Source organism: Neofelis nebulosa, chromosome 11 (genome assembly GCF_028018385.1).
Source record: "Neofelis nebulosa isolate mNeoNeb1 chromosome 11, mNeoNeb1.pri, whole genome shotgun sequence".
Lineage (NCBI taxonomy): Eukaryota > Metazoa > Chordata > Mammalia > Carnivora > Felidae > Neofelis > Neofelis nebulosa.
This window is the reverse complement of record NC_080792.1, coordinates 88,383,567-88,405,034: the sequence shown is the minus strand read 5'-3', so window position 1 is coordinate 88,405,034 and position 21,468 is coordinate 88,383,567. Positions and strand designations below refer to the sequence as shown.

The 21,468-nt window shown below is 47.1% G+C and overlaps 2 protein-coding genes across 3 annotated transcripts; one reads left to right on the top strand and one right to left on the bottom strand.

Annotated features, from left to right (window-relative positions):
• The first annotated feature begins 100 nt into the window (after positions 1-100).
• DIABLO (diablo IAP-binding mitochondrial protein) lies at positions 101-16,889 on the top strand. The gene is made up of 6 exons (XM_058691353.1): positions 101-267; positions 1,138-1,264; positions 5,258-5,389; positions 6,383-6,493; positions 6,669-6,765; positions 16,113-16,889. Exons 1-6 carry the CDS (start codon positions 218-220, stop codon positions 16,307-16,309), a joined length of 714 nt encoding a protein of 237 aa, XP_058547336.1. The 5' UTR covers positions 101-217; the 3' UTR covers positions 16,310-16,889.
• Positions 16,890-17,111: 222 nt separating this feature from the next.
• On the bottom strand, positions 17,112-21,405 carry B3GNT4 (UDP-GlcNAc:betaGal beta-1,3-N-acetylglucosaminyltransferase 4). 2 transcript variants are annotated; one of them, XM_058691352.1, is made up of 3 exons: positions 20,906-21,405; positions 20,511-20,611; positions 17,112-18,350 (listed from the first exon to the last, which is right to left on the bottom strand). In XM_058691352.1, the coding sequence occupies exon 3, from the start codon at positions 18,340-18,342 to the stop codon at positions 17,281-17,283; it is 1,062 nt and encodes a 353-aa protein (XP_058547335.1). In that variant the 5' UTR covers positions 18,343-18,350; positions 20,511-20,611; positions 20,906-21,405; the 3' UTR covers positions 17,112-17,280. The 2 variants fall into 2 exon arrangements, with proteins under 2 accessions (XP_058547335.1, XP_058547334.1); XM_058691351.1 differs by having other exon boundaries at positions 20,511-21,405.
• Positions 21,406-21,468: the final 63 nt, after the last annotated feature.

Here is a 21,468-nt window from a genome sequence, read left to right as displayed (position 1 = left end):
CCACGCGGAAGCTGCGGCGGTTGGGCGCTCGTCGCGGTCGTTACTGCCGTTACCCTAAGCCCCGCCCCTTCCCTCCAGACTGTCCAATCCCAACTGTTCTCTCGGGCGGGGGTGCGGTCATGGGGCCAGGCCCACTCAAGAAGAGGCCGCGCCCCGTCCCCCGCTCACGAAGTGGCGTCACTTCCGGCGTGTGCGTCTGGCGTCGGGCCGCCGCAGGATGGCGGCTCTGAGGAGCTGGGTGTCGCGGAGCGTAGCCTCCCTCTTCAGGTACTTCTGTGGTCGGGTGCAAGGGCGGTGCCGCAGGGTGGGAGGCACCGCAGGGGGCGCCATGGCCGGGATGGCAGCGGCCGCCTAGGTGGCACGCTTTTGGCTTCTCGGCCGAGCGGGTCCCGGCGTCCCGCCCCTCTCAGATCCGAGGACCTCCTGACTGTTGCCCCGGGCTGGAGGCCAAGCCCGGGGTCTGCTTCTCACTGACGGCTTTCCCGTTATTCCACTGGCCGAGTGCCAAGCCCCGCAAGCTCGGGCTGGCTTCCTGGAGTGCCTCGGCCTGCCAGCGAGTTCCCGTTAGCCCATCGGAACCACTGGAGGGAGATAAGGGGAGAGGCCCTGGCGGGGGGCCGATCGTTCAAGGAAGTGTTCCCTGAGGGCAGGAGAGGAGTTGGTCAGTCCCCGCGCGGGCACTGCTGGGTGCGTCCTCTGCACACCGGGGAGCCCTTCGCGGCACCTGCGGACTCCAGCAGGTGTTGCCTAGCGGGGACTCTCGGGGACACCTGGAAACCTCAACCCGAGTTCCGGAGCTGAATGCTGCCTGCAGAAGCGTTTATTTTGGCCTGAGGTTTTTAAAAAGCTTTGAGACCGCCTTTTAAACTTCCATACCCGCCACCGGTTAAAGTCCGAAACCACCGGGCTCGCCTCCCCGCGCGGCAGCGGTTCACGGGAGTTGGGTAGCGGTTGCCCTTTCGATCGAGTCCTGGGCTGTCCAGTCCGACGCGCTTCCTCATGAGCCCTGTCATCTGGTGGGCCGACCCAGCGCCTCATTTAGGCTCCTGCTCGGCCCGGTGTGAGTTTTCAGCCCCTGCAAACGAATTGAAGAGACTTACAGATTGGTCGTTACGCCTTATTAAATTTGACTTCTAGGTACAGACGGTGTGTTCCTGTCGTGGCTAACTTTAAGAAGCGCTGCTTCTCAGAATTGATAAGACCCTGGCACAAAACTGTGGCAGTTGGATTTGGTGTGACCCTGTGCGCAGTTCCCATTGCACAGGTAAAAATACTGTAGTGTCACTGTTTCTTAGTGTACTGTGCCCTCTTGAAGTCTCGGGGGCGGGGCGCACTGAACCCTCAGACAAGCTCTTAGTTTGACCCAGTGCTCCTACCCCCATGCGACAGTTTCCTTTCTACCATACCAGCGTTATTTCTTCATAACTGAACAAATACATTAATACTCCCGTTTCAACGGTCCCATTTGGAACGGTATGTCAGATTGTACAAAGAGGGGAGAGGAATAAGACGAGGGTATTACAGTATCAACAGAGTAGTCTTTCATTCAGCAAAAATTTATTGAGCAGCTTTAATGTGCCATTGCTAGAAATGTAAGAACAAAACAAAGTTCCTGCTTTCATAAAATTTACATTCTAGGGAAAAGGGGAGAAAATAAATATAAATGCCAGGTGATCGGTGCTGTGCAGGAAACAAATAGAATAAGAGAACAGGGAGTGCTTGGAGGGAGTTGTTTTGTTCTTCGGTAGGAGAGGGTAGCCCAGGAGGGCTATTCTCATCAGGTGATGTCTAAATAGGGATCAGAATGAGAAAATGAGCCATGGTAACGTCTTGGAGAAGAGTTTGCCAGGCAGAAGGAACTCTTGAGTACAAAGGGGTAGAAGCAGGTGTACGTCTGATACGTTTGATGAACAGCAAACAGGTTAATGTGGCTGGAGTGGAATGAGAAAGAGAGCGTAATAGATGGGGCCAGAAAATTAGCTGAGGATCAAACTCAGCTTTTTGTCGTTTTTGGCACTGTAAGGCTTTAAATTGTATTCCGAAAAGGAAGGCACAGAGGATTTTAACACAAGGCTGTTACGATCTCATGTAAGTTTTTAAAGGCTGCTGTGTGGAACTAGGAAGACCAACGGGAGACTGTTGTTCTAGTCCAGGATTGGAGCAGGCTGGCAACAGTTTAGGTGGGGAGAAGTTGGACCAAATGCGGTCAGCATGAGTTGCCGATGGATTGAATGTGGAGTATATGCCAAGGCTTTTTATTTTTTTTTATTTATTTTTAAAAAAATTTTTTTTTAATGTTTTTTATTTATTTTTGAGACAGAGAGAGACAGAGCATGAATGGGGGAGGGGCAGAGAGAGAGAGAGAGGGAGACAGAATCAGAAGCAGGCTCCAGGCTCCGAGCCATCAGCGCAGAGCCCGACGTGGGGCTCGAAGTCACGGACCGCGAGATCATGACCTGAGCCGAAGTCGGACGCTTAACCGACTGAGCCACCCAGGCGCCCCCGCCAAGGTTTTTTAAAAAGCCTAAGCAGGGGCACCTGGGTGGCTCAGTCGGTTAAGCATGACTTCTGCTCAGGTCATGATCTCACAGTTCCTGAGTTCGAGCCCCCCATCGGGCTCTCTGCAGTTTGTGCAGAGACATCTTTGGATCATCTGCCCTCCGCCTGACCCCTCCTGTGTTCGCGTTCTCTTTCTCCCTCTCAAAAATAAACAGTAAAAAATGAAAAAGCCTAAGCCACTGAAAGAATGGAGTTGCCATTTATTGGAGTGGAGGGGAGTGGGTTTTGGGAGGATGAAATCGAGAGTTTTGGAAGTGACAGTCTGAGATGTCTGGTAGACACCTAGGTGCTATCAGGCAGACAGGTGATATGGAGGTGGCGCCTTATGAAAACCATCACTGGTTGTGCGCTTTTGGGGAAAGAGCAAACCCCATTTTGGCAAAATATTTCTGATACTGACGTGTGTGTTTATCACAACAAGAAGATTGATTTCACTTCCCACAAGTCCTTTCAGCATCTTCTGAGGCTTACTCCTGAGACTGCACCTTTTTGTTCCTCGCGCCAAACCTCATCTCTGCTTGCGAAGCATTAATCCTAAAACCCTGACTTGAACACTGGCCGTTTTCTGCCATAATTAAGACAGCCTTTCTTCCTTCCTTCCTTCAAAAGGATATTTTGGGTCTGTCCTTTCTCAGTTCATACACCTCTCTTAAGCCCCAGTTACCTCAGTCCCAGGCCACATGGCAGGAGCCTCTGGTCCTTATCCTGTAGGAATGGCAGTTCCTTTTCTGTTCTTCAGAACCTGCAGTGGCTCTCCATTGTGTGCCCCTGCACTCGAGTGTCCTCGCTGGTCTCCCCTTCCTTGTGCCGTCTGTTGTAACCGGGCTAGGTCCCTAAACATCCCCCGCATGCAACAGATGTATTCTTTTCTCATTATCTCTTCTTCCCTGGGCTGCCTGACAGTTCTCATCCTAGCTGTCTCAGGCCCAAGTACCACCTCACTTGAAAGCCTTTCAGAGTTTCTGGCCAACAGTGATCTCCCTCTTATCCCTTGTGTTGTACATTTTGATATTTGGTGATAATCTATCTGGCACTCGCCTGAGTCAGCAGAGCATAGTGGAAAGGGTACAGACTTGGGTGCAGATGTGGTTTGAAGTCTAGCTATGTGGCTTTTGGGGAAAGTTTATAAAACTATTCTGAGTTTTCATTTCCCCATCTGTAAAAAAGAAGTGATAATACGTGGACCGTTGTAAGGAACAAATGAAATGCATTGTAAAGTGAATCGTGAAGACGTAAGTTAGAATATACAAAAGTTAGCTTCCAGTGAACAGTATATATTCTTCCCAGTCTTTCTAGCCCCTGAACGGAAGGTACATAAGGAATACTTATTTGATTGAATGAAAGATAAATATGGTAAATGAAATTCTGGATTTGTTCACGTGTCAGAGATAATTCTTGATGGCTACTTTCAATGGGCAGCGGTTCTCTGGGCTTACACTCTAAATAGCAAAAACAAGACAACATGGGATTGAAGGAATTGGTTTCGTTGTTCTGATACGATCGGTGCTCTGTTGAGGAAGGAAAAGGCAGAGTCAGGGATGACCCGAAAGTAAAGCATTCCTATGAAGCCTTTGGTAATTCAGCGTAAAACAAAGAGCATCTCTCCAAACGTTCACATTATGCCACTTGGCTTTTCAGGAAAGACATTCGTACAGGAACAGCTTTTTTTTCTTCGTAAACTTGAAAATCTTCTCCAGACATATTTTGGTTATTGAGATCAGGTACTAATGTAGGTCTTTTTTTCTTTTTCTTTTTTATTAACGTTTATTTGTTTTTGAGAGAGAGCTCAAGCGGGGGAGGGGCAGAGAGAAAGAGGGACAGAGGATCCAAAGTAGGCTCTGCGCTGACGGCAGCGAGTCCAGTGTGGGGCTCGAACCCACAAACTGCGAGAGATCATGACCTGAGCCGAAGTCAGACGCTCAACCAAGCCACCCAGGTGCCTCTGTAAATCTTTCTTAAAAGTGGCTTAACACAAACTTTGCGAAAGCAGGGGAGACCTGTGTTTAGTTAAGGTGGCTACATTACCTTAACTCTTGAGAAGTTATATTGGCTTTTTTTAAATAATAACCGAGGTCAGAGTGAAGAGTCCCCAAACCCCACCCAAGACTCTACTGTTCATTCTGCCCACAATTGCTCTCCCCCATCCACCCATTTACTTAGACTCTGCTTAATTGTCATCAACTCTGTGAAGCCTTTTCTAAGCTCTTTTCATTCAACATAGAAGAGATTGTTTTCATGTGTGTGCCCCCACTGTAGCCTGTATGGACTTCTGCCACAACTCCGTGGTACTTGACTGCGTTAATTTCTCAAGTTCTCTGTTAGCCCCGGCTCCTCCCCTTCCCCATCTGAAATGTTTGAGGACAGAGAATATATCCTATATATCTTCATATCCCAGGTATCTAACACTGTGTTCATGAATGAATCGCAACTTTCTGAAATTTGTTGGTTATAATTACTAGACCTATTTCATGTAAAGAAGTGCTTGGCTTTTTGGAGCAGAGCATAAAGAATAAAAGTGGACAGAAAGCATACTCTGGAGTTATTTCCATATATTGTCTTTATTAGCCCAAATAGAGCCTAATGAGAAAACAAAGAAGCAGCTGCAGTGTGACCAGTGTTTTTCACTTGGCTATCTATGATGAAATTCTCGGTTGGAGCTTTAGGTTAGAAGTTGAGTGAAAATGTTTGTGTCTTTCAGAAATTGGAGCCTCATTCTCTTAGCAATGATGCATTAATGAGGAGAGCTGTGTCTTTGGTAACAGATAGCACCTCCACCTTTCTCTCTCAGACCACGTATGCTTTGATTGAAGCAATCACCGAATATACTAAGGTAAGTGTCCTCTTTTTTTTTTTTTAATTTTTTTTCAACGTTTTTTATTTATTTTTGGGACAGAGAGAGACAGAGCATGAACGGGGGAGGGGCAGAGAGAGAGGGAGACACAGAATCGGAAACAGGCTCCAGGCTCCAAGCCGTCAGCCCAGAGCCTGACGCGGGGCTCGAACTCACGGACCGCGAGATCGTGACCTGGCTGAAGTCGGACGCTTAACCGACTGCGCCACCCAGGTGCCCCAATGTCCTCTTAAGTTTTGATTGCCTAAACCAGGAGTTAGCATATTATTGCTCGTAGCCCAAGTCTAGCCTGATGCCTGTTTTCGTAGTTCTACTGAAACGTAGCCAGACTCATTTGTTTTTATGTTGTCTATGACTTTTTGTGAATTGAATAGTTTTAACAGAGACTATAGGGCCCACAAAGCCTAAAATATTCACTCTCTGGTCCTTTACAAAAGTTGGCTGAGGCTTCAACCTAAGTCAGTGGTGTTTAGACTTTTTCCAGGAACTCCTTTTTTTTTTTTTTTTTTTTTTAAAAAGTCTTTAAATACAGCATCGCAGTAGAAGACCAGAGAACAAAGCTGATTGGGTTCAGTTGGGGGTAAAGGGGTGCAGTCTAACACTTGCAGCACCAGGGGCTTCTCTGTGGGAATAGTTTCAAAACCACTAATCGGAGCTAATAGGTATCATTTATAGGTTTATTATACCTTTATTTGTTGGCAGCTTTCCCCCTCAGCCTTCTGGGCTTTTCTTCTACGTTGTATTCTCTGTGTGAATTGCTAACAATCTTTTAAAAACACAAAAGTGGACTAGTGGGTACACTCGTGTCCTAGAATAATGCCTTTACCTCATACAGTAGTGCGATTTCAGTGAGGTGGAAGGACTGAAGAGCTGGTTGGCTATAACAGGACTTTATTTCCTTGAGGTGTAATTCTCACTAATCCTAGTATGTCTCACCTACTTTACTCACGCTTATTTATTCTATATTTGTAGGCCGTTTACACCTTGATTTCTTTGTACCGACAATATACAAGTTTACTTGGGAAAATGAATTCACAGGAGGAAGATGAAGTGTGGCAGGTGATCATAGGAGCCAGAGTTGAGGTAAGAAAAAGTTATTAGACATGTCTGTATTAGTGCCCCTACCTCATTCTGGTATCTAAATTAGTAAATTAAGGTGTCTAACCAGCAACCGTTCCCTGAATCTACTACTCTAAGTCCATTTTAATGTGCTTATGAGCCTCTCGTTGTTGTCTGAAGTGCTGTGTTTAATTTGCAGATGACTTCAAAGCAACAAGAATACTTGAAGTTGGAAACCACTTGGATGACTGCCCTTGGTCTTTCAGAGATGGCGGCAGAGGCCGCATACCAGACTGGTAGGTCCCAGTTTTCACTACCAGTGTGCCAGTTGAGTTTTCATCTAGCTGTAAAAAGAGGGATTTAGATGAGATAGTCTAAGGCCTGTGGCTCTGACTGAAAACACGTCTCCATCTCCATTCGCCAGGTAGTCTGTGTCTAGAAAATGGTGCAGCTGCTGCCAATTAGAAAATGATTGTGTCCAAGTGGTTTTTAGGCTTTTTTTTAAATGTTTGTTTATTTTGAGAGAGAGCACAGGGGAGGGACAGAGGGAGAAAGAATCCCGAGCAGGCTCCGCACTGTCAGTGCAGAGCCGGACGCGTGGCTCAAACCTTGAGATCATGACCTGAGCCCAAACCAAAAGCCAGGATGCTTAACTGACTGAGCCACCCAGGTACCCCAGATTTTTAAGCATTTGTGTTTGAGAGCAAGAGAACATGAGAGAGAGAGAGGCAGGGAATCCCAAGTAGGCTCCGTGCTGTCTGTGCGGACCGGATGCGGGGCTTGATCCCACAAACCGCGAGATCACGACCTGAGTGCGGATCAAGAGTTGGACGCTTAAGCAGCTGAGCCACCCAGGCACCCCAAGCGTTTTATTCTTTTCATAACACCGATATTTATGAATAACTAGTCACAGAGGGACACAGTTGGAGGAGACTTGAGATCATCAATCTGTGTGAACCTTACTGAAACCTGGAATCCTAGTCAGTGGCAGAGCCCAGACAAATAATGGCTACTGTTTATTGAGTATATGTTGTAAGTATTTTATAGGCACTTCCAATTTAAGGAACTTGAGGATGATCTTTCCCACTTTACAAATGAAGAAAATGGGGAGAGAGGGTTAAGAAACCCATGGAGATGATGCGGTAGGGTAAGTAAGCAGCCAGACTGGGATTCAGCCCAATTCTAATGCCTCCACTTTTGTATCCCAGTCATTCACCAGGATGTTTTTTGAACCTCACTATCCATCCAGTGGGCTTGAGCTGAATGTTTTTGAATTTAAAATATTTTAAATAAAACTAGTTTAATCTTACCTGAATTCATTTCAGACTAGAAGCCTAGGGTCAGCTCTTTTGTTTTCTGACTTCGGGATAACAAACTAGGGGCTCTGGTGCCATATCTTCAAAAAAAGCATATAATATATGTTTGGTTATTTTAATGTTGATTTGAGAGAGTGCATGAGCAGAGGAAGAGCAGAAAGAGAGAATCCCCAGCAGGCCCCTCACTGTCAGCACAGAGCCCGATGCGGGACTCAATCACGAGATCGAGACCTGCGCCGAAATCAAGAGTCACCTGCTTAACTGACTGAACCACCCAGGTGCCCCACAACATATGTATGTATTTTTTAAAGTAAAACAAAAAAGAATTGTTAGTGAACTAAAAGCAGAATTGGAATGAAGAGTGAAACAGCAAATACACGAAAGCAGCACCAGAGCGGTGCTGAGATGTGCAGTGAGCAGGGAGATTTGCTGAGGTGTCACAGCATGAACATTCCCAGGCAACCTTCATCATCCAGGCAGGCTTAGATTGAGCTGGAGAAAAGGGAAAGTGTAAGCATTATCTGGAAAAAGACCTTTTCATAAAACTGATTAAAAAGGCTCACAATTTAAAATCATGGCAAAAAGCTCAATATGAAATATACAAAGAATCCTAAAAAACCTAAAAAAAACTATAAGAATCAGTCTTATCAGCAATCCTAGATGCAAGGTGACAAATCAATAACCTAGAATTTTATATCCAGCCAAATATTATTTCAGATATAAAAAGACTCAAAAGTTTACCAACCACATATGCTTTCTGGAAAAACTGCTTTGTAAGTAAAGAAATTAGTTTAAAAAGGAGCAACTGAGATAAAAATAATGAAAAAAATTTAATAAAACTTGTCAAAATTTGAGGTTTTTTTTTTTTTTTAATGTTTGAGAGTGAGAGAACACAAGCAGAGGAGGGGCAAAGAGAGAGGGAGACACTAAATCCAAAGCAGGCTCCAGGCTCTGAGCTGTCAGTGCAGAGCCTGACACGGGGTTGAACTTATGAACTGTGAGAACGTAACCTGAGCTGAAGTTGGACGCTTAACCAACTGAGCCACGCAGGTGCCCCCTGAGTGTTAAATTTTTAAATCAGTTCAGGGAAGAAGTGAAAGCATGCTAAGAGGAGATAGACATTGGCTTACAACAAATGAAAACTTGATAAAGATTTAAAAGAAAGAAAATGCGAAGTAAATAAAGGAACAAGTACCAACATCAATAATTGCAATAGCTAAGAATATGTTCAAAAAAAATAATCACAGCAAAAATGATTTACAGAGATACCTAAAACAAAATGTATAGGAAGGTTGAAAGTTATAAAAAGCTAAACTGAGCCATTATTAAGAAAAAGAAAGCTATCCCAAAAAGCTCTAGCAGAGCGATGTCAGAATCCGAAAAAGGATTCAAGACTAAAGGCATTAAAACAATCCAGAAGATATCAATCATTAAGCAATTGCCTGATAAGGAATTCAAAGTGATTGTCATAAACGCACTCACTGGACTTGAGAAAAAGGGGATGAACTCAGAATTTCAACAAAGAGAAAATCTAAAAAGAACCAGAGATAAAGAATTCAGCAATGGAAATAAAAAATACACGAGGGAATCAACAGAAGATGAGAGGAGGGGGAGGAATAGATCAATGATCTGGAGGACAGGGTGATGGAAAACAAGCTGAACGGCAAAACGTAAAAATAGGTTAAGGGTACTCGGTGACTTTATCAAGCATAATGACATCCACATGATAGGGATCCTAGAAGGAGAAGAGAGAAGACGGCAGAAAACCTTCCTAATCTGGAAAAGGAAACAGACATTCAGGTCCAGGAAGCCCCTAACAAGATGAACCCTAACAAGATGAACCAAAAGAGATCCACACCAAGATATACAATTAAAATGGCAGAAAGTACGGGGAGCCTGGGTGGCTCAGTCACTTAAGTGTATCTGACTTTGGCTCAGGTCACGATCTCGCAGTTCATGATTTCAAGCCCCGTGGCGGGCTCTGTGCTGACAGCCCAGAGCCTGGAGTCTGCTTCAGATTCTGTGTCTTCCTCTCTCTGCTCCTCCCCCATGCTTGCTTGCTCACTCTCAAAAATAAACAAACATCAAAAAAATAATAAATCAGCAAAATGGTTACATGCAAGAGATACCCCATAAGGCTACTAGTTGATTTTTTCAGCACACACTTTGCAGGCCAGAGGAAGTGGCATGTGCTGAAAGTGCTAAGAGGAGAAAATCTATGACCAAGAATACCCAGCAAGGTTATTATTCAAAATGTAAGGAGAGAGAGTTTCCCAAACAAAAGTTAAAGGAGTGCATCACCACTAAACCAGCCTATGGGAAATGTTAGAGGAAATTCTTCAAATGGGGGGGGGGGGGGGGGAGGCCATAACTAGAAGAAAATTATGAAAGGAAAAAATGTCACACGTAAGAGCCAATATATAGTAAAAGTATTAGATTAGTCACTTACAAAGCCAGTATAGAGGTTAAACCACGTAAGTAGTAAAAATTGATACAAAAATGAGTCAAGGGATACACAAAAAGATGTGAAATGATATCATATACGTAAAATGTGGAGAGAGAGTAAAACTTTAGTGCTTACAAACTTAAGAAACCAACTTAATATAGACTCTGATGCATATAACATGTTATATATGAACCAAATGGTGACCACAAATCAAAAACCTATAATAGATACACACAAAAACAACCACTAAAGAAAGCCATCAGGGGCACCTGGGTGGCTCAGTTGAGCGTCCACCTTCAGCTCAGGTGATGATCTTGCAGTTCGTGGGTTCAAGGCTTACCTCAGGCTCATTGCTGTCAGCGCTGAGCCCGCTTTGGATCCTCTGTTCTCCACTTCTTTCTGCCCCTCAGCCTCTTCCACTCTGTCTCTCAAAAATAAAAATTTTTAAAAAGCCATCACATTCACAAGGGAAAAGAGCAAGAGAAGAACTATAAAAACAACCAGAAAACAATTAACAAGATGGCAGTAAGTACACACCTGTCAATAATTACTTTAAATGTAAGGGGACTAAGTGCTCCAAAAGACACAGAAGACCCACTTATGCTGCCTACGAGAGCTTCGCTTCTGACCTAAACACACGTACAGACTGAAAGTGAAGGCATGGAAAAACATATGCCATGCAAATGAAGTGGGGGAGGGTGGGGGGGAAGCCAGGGTGGCAATACTTCTATCAGAAATAGACCTTGTTAATTTTTTTTAAGTGTGTTTATTTTTGAGAGAGAAACCATGAGTTGGGGAGAGGCAGAGAGAATCCCAAGCAAGCTCCACATGGTCAGCACAGAACCTGATGTGGGGGTCAAACTCATGACCTGAGCTGAAGTCAGACACTTAACTGACCAAGCCAGCCAGGCACCCCCAGACAAATAGACTTTAAAACAAAGCCTGTAGCAAGAGACAAAGAAGGATATTACATAAAGGAATCAATCCAACAAGACATAACAGTTAACGAATATGCACGCAACGTAGCACCTAAATACATACATCAAATATTAACAGACAAAAAAGGGAGAAATTGACAGTAATAGAATAATGGTAAGGGATTTTAACACCCCACTTACATCAGAGGATAGATGATTCAGGGGCGCCTAGGTGACTCAGTTAAGCATCTCTTGATTTTGGCTCAGATCATGATCTCACAGTTGATGAGATTGAGCCCCATGTCCAGCCCTATGCTGACAGCACGGGGCCTCCTTGAGATTCTCGCTCTCCCCGCCCAACCCCCAAATAAACATTAAAAAAAAAAAAAAAAAAAAAAGGATAGATGATCCAGACGGAAAACAGTGGCTTTGAACGACACATTAGACCACACGGACCTAACAGCTAAACACACAAAACATTCCATCACAAAACAGAGTATACAGTCTTTTCAAGTGCACATGGAACATTCTTCAGGACAGATCACATGTTAGGCCACAAAACTAGTCTCAGTAAGTTTAAGAAGATTGAGATCTTATCAAATATCTTTTCTGACCCCAATGAATTGAGACTAGAAATCAATTTCAAGAAGAAAATCTGGAAAAATACACAAATACATGCAGGCTAAACAACATGCTACTGAACAAGTGGGTCAACCAAGAAATCATAGAGGAAATAAAATACATGGAGAGAAAAGAAAACACACTGGTCCAAAATCTTTGGGACTCAGCCAAAGCAGTTCTAAGTTTACAGTAATATAGGCCTCACTTAAGAAATAAAAAAAAAAACTCAAAAAAACCTAACCTTACACCTAAAGGAGCTAGAAAAAGAAGAACAAATAAAACTTAAAGCCTAGTAGAAGGGAACAAAATAATAAAGATTGGAGCAGAAATAGGAAATTTAAAAAAAAGGAAAGCTCAATGAACCCAAGAGCTGGTTCTTTCAAAAGACAGACAAAAATTGATAAACCTTAGACTCCTAAAAAAAAGAAAAAAGGACTCGGGCACCTGGGTGGCTCAGGTCATGGGTTGATGGGTTTGAGATCTCACAGTTTATGGGTTTGAGCCCTGCGCCAGGCCCTGTGCTGACAACTCAGAGCCTGGAACCTGCTTCAGATTCTGTGTCTCCCTCTCTCTGCCCCTCCCCCTGCTCGTGCTCTGTCTCCCTTTCTCAAAAATAAACAAACATTAAAAAAATCAGAAATGGAGAATACCACAGAAATACCACATACCGATACCACAGAAATACAAAGGATTATAAAAGATTATGAAAAATCATATACCAACAAATTGGACAATCTAGAAGAAATAATAAATTCCTAGAAACCTACATCTTCCAAAAGTGGACGAATAAAAGATAGAAAATTTGGGGCGCCTGGGTGGCTCAGTTGGTTAAGCGGCCGACTTCAGCTCAGGTCATGATCTCGCGGTCCGTGAGTTCGAGCCCTGCATCGGGCTCCGTGCTGACAGCTCAGAGCCTGGAGCCTGCTTCGGGTTCTGGGTCTCCCTCTCTCTGACCCTCCCCTGTTCATGCTCTGTCTCTCCCTGTCTCAAAAATAAACGTTAAAAATAAATAAATAAATAAATAATTAAAAGATAGAAAACTTGAACAGAACAATTACTAGTAATGAAATGGAATCAGTAATAAAAACTCCTGGGGCACCAGGGTGGCTCAGTGGGTTAAGCATCGGACTCTGGATTTCGACTCAGGGCATGATCCCGCAGTTCATGAGATTGAGCCCCACAGTAGTGGAGAGCCTGCTTGGGATTCTCCCTCTCCCTCAAAATTAATATTAAAAAAAAAAAAAAAACACACAAACTCCCAACAAAAGTCGAGGGCCAGATGGCTTCACCAAATTGAATCATACTAAACTTTTAAGGAAGAGAGAATACCTGTTCTTCTCAAACTATTCCAAAAAATAGACGAAAATTTCCAAATTCAGCCCTCCCTGATACCAAAACGAAAGACTCTGCAAAAAGAAAACCAGAAGCCAGCAGTACTTCTGAGGAACATAGATGCAAAAATCCTCAATAACAACATTACAAAAATCATTCATCAAGGTCAAGTGAGCTTTATTCCAGGGACGAGAGGGTTGTTTGATATTTGCAAATCGGTGTGATACTTCACATTAACAAGAAGAAGGATAAAAACCATATGATCAACTCAATAGATGCAAAGAAAAGCATTTGACGAAATATGACATCCATTGATGATAAAAACTCTCAGCAAAGTGGGCTTAGTGGGAGTATCCCCAAATACATTAAAGGCCATACCTGAAAAGTCCACAGCTAACTTCATCCTCAGTTGTTTAAAAAAAGATTTAAGAAAATTTACAATTGCACCCAAAAGAATAAAATACCTAGGAATAAATTCATCCAAGGAGGCAAAAGATGCATACTCTGAAAACTATAAGGCATTGATGGAACAAACTGAAGACACAAATATTGGAAGGAAATGAACCAAAATGCTAATATAGTTTGGATGTTGGAGTAATGGGTGATTTTTAAATTATTTTATAATCAGTAAATGTTCAACACTAACAGAAATATATCATGAAAATGTAATAAAGCAAAATTGAGATTTACAAGGAAAAGTTACGTTTTATACACATCTCAGAGACTCCCAGATCAAGACTAAAAAAAGTAAAGCTGTGAAGGGTTGGAACAATGATTTTTTTTTTTTTTTTCAACATTTTTTATTTTTGGGACAGAGAGAGACAGAGCATGAACGGGGGAGGGGCAGAGAGAGAGGGAGACACAGAATCGGAAACAGGCTCCAGGCTCCGAGCCATCGGCCCAGAGCCTGACGCGGGGCTCGAACTCACGGACCGCGAGATCGTGACCTGGCTGAAGTCGGACGCTTAACCGACTGCGCCACCCAGGCGCCCCGATTTTTAAAAGCTTCATCAAGTATACATAGTAAATATAAAACTTTGCCCCCCTTCCAAATACATTCTTCTCAAACAAATAGAGCACATACAAAAATTGATTTTATGCCAGGTGACAAAGCCTCAGCCAATTCCCTCTTACCCCCTTCTCTGACCAAAAATCAAAATAGAAATGGAAAAATATTTGAAACGGTGATGACAAGTGCAGTATGCAGCAGACATAGAGAGTTGCAGATAAAGTAGCTGCTAAAGAGACCTGGGGCACCTTTAAAGAGGTATGTCATAAATTCAAAGAACAGCCATGAATGACAGGGAATATTCAGTGTACCGAGTACTGAAAATGAAACTGAACTTGTAACCCATTTAGAAATAGGGGACTGTACCCAGTGTAGAACAAATGAAATAAAAGGTGTAAGAAGATAAAAATAATCAGAAAGGCAAAATCAGGGTGCCTAGGTGGCTCAGCTGGTTAAGCACCCAACTCTTAACTCAGGTCATGATCTCACCGTTTATGGGTTCAAGCCCCTCAGACTCCTGGCAGACAGTGTCAGGAACTTGCTTGGGATTTCTGTCTGTCTCTCCCTCTCTTTCTGCCTTCCCCCGCTCATGTGCTCTCGCTTTCAAAATAAAAAGAAAAAGGGCAAAATCTGGTTCTTAAAAAGAAAAAAAATTTTTTTGGCAAGTAGGACTTTTTAGAAGGCAAAAGTAACATTAGAAAGGGCTGTTACAGATACGGAGGGTTTTTAATTATATCAATATTATAGTCTTTATGGAAACCCCACATTGGCCAAAGAAGTAAAGAATCAAAAGAGCCAATAACCATAAAGGTTGAAACAGTATTCAAAGACTCTGTGTCCCAAAAGTGGACACTAAACCCAGCTGTTTTGTGGGATACCTTTATCAAATCTTTCAGGAACATATCCTACGTTACAGAAAGTGTATCAGTACACAGAAAATGATGGCAAGCCTCCCAACTGTTGTATAAAGCTGGCCTAGGCCTGATCCCAAACTGCACTAGGCCAGTACCGAAACAAAAAAAAGAACTATGGTCAGTATCACTTAAGAATATACATAAAAGTAAGACCTAGCCATTTACTGCAAAATCCAAAATACTTCAACACTGGAAAAAAAAAACTATCAATATAATTTACTACTTGAGATTATCTACAGTAGATTAAAGGAGAAAAGCCAGCGGTGTAATATCAATATAGGCCCCAAAAGCCTTCAGTAAAATGTAATACCCATTTATGATTTCAATCCCAGTACAGTTATGAATACAGTTTTATTAACATGATAATCAAGGTTAAGTACTCCTATTTAATGAACTATGAGAGGCATTCCCATCAAGGTCAAAATAAGATGCTTGCTATTCTCCACTAACTTTTAACATTGTGCTGAAGGTTCTTATTAATACAGTAAGGTAGAAAAGAACCACCCAGATCGTCTATAGATGAATTGATAAGTGTGCATATCTGTATGATGAAATATACTAGTAGCAGGTAAACAGAATGATAGAGCCTGAAAACATGTTTAAAGAAAAAGCAAACTTGCAAAATATGTTCAATAAATACCTTTTGTGCCATTATATAAAGTAGCAAAATATTTCTCTGTGCATCCCATATGTACAAAAGATGCGAAAGATGCTCATTAAACTTCCAGCAGAGGTTGTCTCTGAAGATTAGGTAGGCTGACAAAAGAGATCTTTGACACTTTAATGAGCTATTAATTTGTCAAAAATAAATGTATTACTTGTGTAAATTCATAAGATGTCTAGACTAAGAGCTGTGTAGCTGTAGAGATGGTTGTGGGAATCAACATTTAGTAATTATGAATAACGAGGGCGGATGGCTGGAGAAGTATGCAGACCTGAACGTGGAGACAGTTCTCTGTGGTGCAGAGAGGGAGGGCAGGGCGAGTCTCCAACAGGGGCTCAGACGACAGGGAGCCCCAGGCTTTCCTTTTTGCCACCGCGCCTTCTACCCTTCCGCCATTCAGCCTAACCGTGCCATCTCTTGGCAGGAGCAGATCAGGCCTCTATAACTGCCAGGAATCACATTCAGCTGGTGAAGTCCCAGGTGCAGGAGGTGCGCCAGCTTTCCCAGAAAGCAGAAACCAAGTTGGCAGAGGCACAGACAGAGGAACTCCGTCAGAAAACTCAGGAGGAAGGGGACGAGAGGGCGGAACCGGAGCAGGAAGCCTACCTGCGGGAGGATTGAGTGCCTGAGCTGCCCAGCCTTCGTCCGAGTCGCCGGCTCCGCCCCGGGGCCACGATCCGCTTGGCTCTCTCCTCACAGAGAGGAGTCAGCAGGTCCTGCCCTGGCCCATCGGGCCAGAGGCCATAGCTGTGAGTGCCTGACCCATTTCCCCACGGACCTGGTTCTTAGCCCTGAGGCACTGCGCGCCCTGTTTAACATTTGACCACCCCCCCCCACCCCCCACCCCCAGCTTTCCACCCACCAATCTTTTCACCTCCCACCCAGAGCATCTCAGCAGCCTGGCCAGAGAGAGGGTCCTTCTTCCGTCCTGCCCGCAAGTTCAGTAGTTTAACCTGTTTGCAGTCGTATTCGCATTTTCAAATCTGATTTAGTCTTTGCTCCCTCCATAGGGACGTGAGTTTTCAGGGGAATGGGGAGCCTGTTAAGATTTTTTTTTTTTTTTAAGTGTTTCTAATCCTTTCTGTGATCTGGCCCCTTTGCCTGTAAGGACACCTGAGGCCCAGGAGCCAAAAGTCCATTTTTCTTAAGGAACTGAATGCAGAGTGTTTACCTGGTGCTCAACAGGACATATTCCAACACACGCCTCTTGTTTCCTTCTTCCTGTATTGTATCTGAAGAATAGTTTGTTTTTTGCACTTCAAAAAATGTCTGTATTCTGGGGCCCTGTGCAGCCTCCTTTGCCTCCCAGCCTGGCAGAGCCCCTAGGGGGTCCAGGAACCACCGCACCCCCACCCTGCCACAAGAATTCTGGCAGCCTCTGCTATGCCGAACTTTGCTCCCATTCAACACATGCTGGTACAGGTTAGCCAGGGGTCAGTGTTTTTAATCAGTTATCAAGGTCTGGGTGGGGGTTACAAAAATGAAGAAATGAAGTCAGCATTTCCCATAGACCCTCAGGTCAAGATTCAAGGTTCTCACGTGTCATCATGATAGGAAAAATCAACGCTGGGTCCACTCACTCAACCCACCCCTCAGAGTTGGGGCAAAGGGGCTGCTGCACACCTGAGCCCCTCATCCGTCACCAGCGCCCACATGGTCCACATCTCCAGGGGGCTGAGGCGGTGCACGAGTAGGAGCCCCCTGTACAGGCAGGGGTCTAGGGGGTCCAGGGGCCGCCGTATTCCAAATGTCTTGAAGCCAGCGTGGTGCACGGGACTCACCCCCAGCTTCCTCAAGCACATGCCCACGAAGACGTCGTCGATGGGGAAGAGTTCAGCCTCCTCCACGGCTGCTTGGAGGCGCTGCACGGTGGCTCGGGACATGACGTAGCCCCCACCCCCGGCGTAGGGTGGGTAGTGGCGGGCCCTGTACATGGAGGGGGGGATGAAATATTTGACCTTGGTGTTCCTGTTGGGCAGGGCCTGGCGGATGACATCTCCCACCAGGAGGTCCCGGGCCGGGTCCCTGCCCTCCAGGAACTCCAGCACGTTGGGGACGTGGACAAAAACATCGTCATCTCCCTTTAGCATGAAGTGGGCCTGGGGGCAGGCAACTGCCACCCAGCGCTGCAGGTGCAGCTCCTTGAGCGTCAGGTTGAAGAAGTCCTCGGCAAAGTCCCACTGCAGGATGTCGTCGAACTCCCGGCTCTCGTAGGCCAGCAGCTGGGCTGGGGGTGCAGGCCCCGCCACCCCCAGGAGGAACACCAGTTTCAGCTGCCGACCCCTCGCCCAGCCCCCCACCCGGCCCCACGTGCTGCGGATCGCCGCTCGCCGCTCCACGTGGCCGGGCTGCGACTTGATGGCCAGGAGCAGAAAGGTGTCATCCGAGCAGCCGGAAGGCTCCAGCAAGACGGAAAAGTTGCGGCAGTGGCGATAGGTCAAGAAGAGGCGGTGGCGGCTGGGCAGAGACAGGGAGACGTTAGCCACTGTGCGGTTGGGGAGACACTGGCTGCGGCGGGGCCCCGGGGGAGCCCAGAAGGGCTGGCGGGCCGTGGGGCCCCCCACTGGCTTGGCCTCCTTCTTCAGGAAGAGCAGGCAGCTGAGCAGCAGCACAGCCAGGCTGTACAGGACCAGCCAACCCAGCCTGCGAAACATGGCAGGTCCTGCAAAGAGAGAGCCGTGTGAGCCGCCAGCCACGTCCCCGGCCGGCCACCCAGCAGCCGAGTCCCTGCCGGCCTCCCTTCCATTAGCTCTTCTCGGTGTCTCCTGTGCCTCCTTCCAGAGTCCCTCTCCCAGGGAATAGGTAGGCACACCTGCTGTGCCAGCCTTTGCCTTCTGCTGTCATCAGAGGGCTCTCGGGTCAACTTTTTCCCCCAAAAGGACTTGCGTTTTTTTTTTTTTTCTTTTTCTTTTTTTTTTTCTTTGAGAGCAAGACAGAGCAGGGGAGGGGCAGAGGGAGAGAGAATCTTAAGCAGACATCATGCTCAGCTCAGAGCCCGACATGGGGCTCCACCCTGGGATCATGACCTCAGCCGAAATCAGGAGCTGGACACTGAGCCCACCGAGCCACGCGGGCACCCCCGACTTGCAGCCACCTTAAAACTGAGGCACCATGGAGTGGCCTGGCTGGCTGGGCTGAGTCTGAAGAGCGTGCGACTTTTTTTTTTTTTTTTTTTTTTAACATTTATTCATTTTTTTGAGACAGAGACAGAGCATGAGTGGGGGAGGGGCAGAGAGAGAGGGAAACAGAATCCCAAGCAGCTCCAGGCTCTGAGCGGTCAGCACAGAGTCCTATGCGGGGCTTGAACCTACGGACCACGAGATCATAACCTGGCCGAAGTCGGACACTCAACCGACTGATCCGCCCAGACACCCCACAGCATGCGACTCGAGTTTGAGCCCCGAGTTAGGTGTCAAGATGACTTAAAAAATAATAAAATTAAAAAAACTGAGAAACCATGAGCACTTGCAGCATGTCCCAGGAAACTCAAGTATCTTATAAAAATGGCACGGAGCTAGTTTAGTTTCCAGTGAAATACATTCTAAGCATTTAGGGCCCTTGAATCTAAAGTCAAACCATTTCCCCTGAAATAGTGTGCACCGTGATCTGCTGGCGGCAGGCCCTGTGCAGGATGTCGCAGAGATGACCGAGGTGCTGCCCCAGGGCCTTTGCTCCTCCAGAGAAAGGGAGCCACAGGGACCCCAGAATACACCCTTCAGGTCTGTCTGAAGCTTCTTTCCCCAGTTTCTTGGAAGTTTCTTCTTTCCCCCAGGTTTTTGGGGGGAGTTACTTAAAATGGGGTTTTAAGAAAAAACCACTTGCACAGCAGAGCATGAAAGGAGAGTTGGAGCTCTGCCTCCCCCGTGGGGCCCCTCTCCCGTCCCTTTAAGCTCTGCTCTTCTCCCAGCCAGTATCCCAGCGATCCAAAGAGAAGGCCCAGAAACGGGAACTAGCCGAGTAACCTGACCAAGATCAAGTCAAAAGGAGCACAGCCAGGCCTGGGGCCCCTCGTCTTCACTTCCACTGCCACGCCATCCTGGTCCTACAGGCCTACACCTCTATCCAGTCTGCCGGCATCGGCCTCATCCCCGTCGTCCTGCCGCCGCGGCTGCCACAAACGCATCTCTTCTGGCCGCTAGGGATGGAGAGGCCGGCACGACAGGCAGGGCCACAGAGAAGAGACAGACCGAAAACCAAAACCAATACCCACTTGAGACGGTGCCGAGAAGAAATTAAACCAGCGTAACGGAACACAGTGACTGGGGAAGATTATCTCAAACTGCAGTAGCTGAGAAAGCTCTCCTTGATAAAGGACGTTTGACTTCAAGGGTACTTATTTTGAGAGAGCGCATGCACACAGGCGGATGGGGGAGGGGCGGAAAGGCGGAGAGAGACTCTCAGGCAGGCTCCCCGCTGCCAACGCAGACGGGACCTGACTCCCGGCTAGATCTCACCAGGGTGGGATCATGACCTGAACTGAAACCAAAAGTCAGGCGCTTAACAGACCGAGCCCCCCAGGCACCAAGACAAAGGACATTTGAACGAGAACTGAACGCAGCGAACCACAGAGATCTGGTGGGAGAGTGTGCCAGGCAGAGTTAAACAGAGCTCCGGGAGTAGGAGCAGTGAGACTTCTCTGAGGACGGGAGTGTCCTGTGGCTGGAGTATTAAAAGCAAGGAGGAAAACGGAAGAAGGTGAAGCCAGAGCACGGGAAGGCATACATAAAAGGGCCATCGTGAGGCAAGGGGGGAAGCTTGGGTTTATTGTTATCCTCGGTAGAGATCCACTGGAGGATTTAGCAGAGGTGGTGACAGAATTTACCTCGTGTGAAGGATTCCTCCTGCTGCGGCTTAGATGATGGGTTTTGTAAGGAGACAGGAAACCGGCTAGGAAACTGTTGCGCCGCCAGGTGAGCTACGCGGCTTTCAGGCGGGGAAAATGACTCTCAGGTGTGGGCGATGAGCCCGGGGCCGCGCCGGCCCCGTCGGCTGAGAACTCAGGGCGCAGGGCCAGCGGTTTGGTTCCAGAGGCCGGTGCGCCGCGGCCCCGCTCGCCTCGGCCCCCAGCGCTCCCGCTGCGCGCGCACACACGCGGGCTCCCCCGCACGCCGGACCACGGGCAACTCCCGCCCCGCCCCGGCCTGGAGCACGGTCCCCCCTCTCGGGCCGCTCCTCTGCTCCCCACCCTACACGCTACTGTGAATCCTGATTCAGTACCTGCGAATGTAGGTCTCCTTCCAAACCGAGAGCCCCCAAGAGCCTGGTTCTTAACCCGGCGTGGGCTTCAGCGAGGGCACAACCCCCACCCCCTCAAGTGTCGTGCGGGGTCCTAAGGGTCTGCAGTTGTTTCTGGGGTGACAGCTGCCTGGGGTCCTTGGGGCTCGGCGACCCCAGTTCATTCTTTCCACGCCGCGGTCTCTAACGGGCTGTTGTAGGGGCCGTCGGCCGGCGGGGTCGCCAGAGCGAGGAGCGGGGGGGGGGAGGGGGGGCCCGCGGCGGACGCCCCTCCCGGGCCTGAGGACCCGCGGCGGCGCTGCCCGCTGAGGCTGGTCCGCTCCACAGCGCCCGGTTCCGGCCGTCCGAGCCCCGGCGGGCCAACAGCAGCCGAGGGTCTCCGGGGCAGCAGGAGGCCGCCTGGCCCCGACGGTCCACAGCGGAGACGACCCCGCCGCCAGACCCGGCGTCCTCGCGGACGCGCCGGGGTGCAGAGGCACGGGCAGCCCCGGCCCTCTCCGGCACAGTGAGACACCCCTGAGCCCGCAGCGCGGCCCCAGGCGCCC

Excerpts from the sequence above, each read along its gene's own strand:
- B3GNT4 (XM_058691351.1), bottom strand. The coding sequence starts at position 18,342 with ATGTTTCGCAGGCTGGGTTGGCTGGTCCTGTACAGCCTGGCTGTGCTG.
- DIABLO (XM_058691353.1), top strand. The coding sequence starts at position 218 with ATGGCGGCTCTGAGGAGCTGGGTGTCGCGGAGCGTAGCCTCCCTCTTC. Across the intron at positions 5,390-6,382 it reads CAATCACCGAATATACTAAG|GCCGTTTACACCTTGATTTC; the intron begins GTAAGTGTCCTC and ends CTATATTTGTAG. Across the intron at positions 6,494-6,668 it reads TCATAGGAGCCAGAGTTGAG|ATGACTTCAAAGCAACAAGA; the intron begins GTAAGAAAAAGT and ends TTTAATTTGCAG.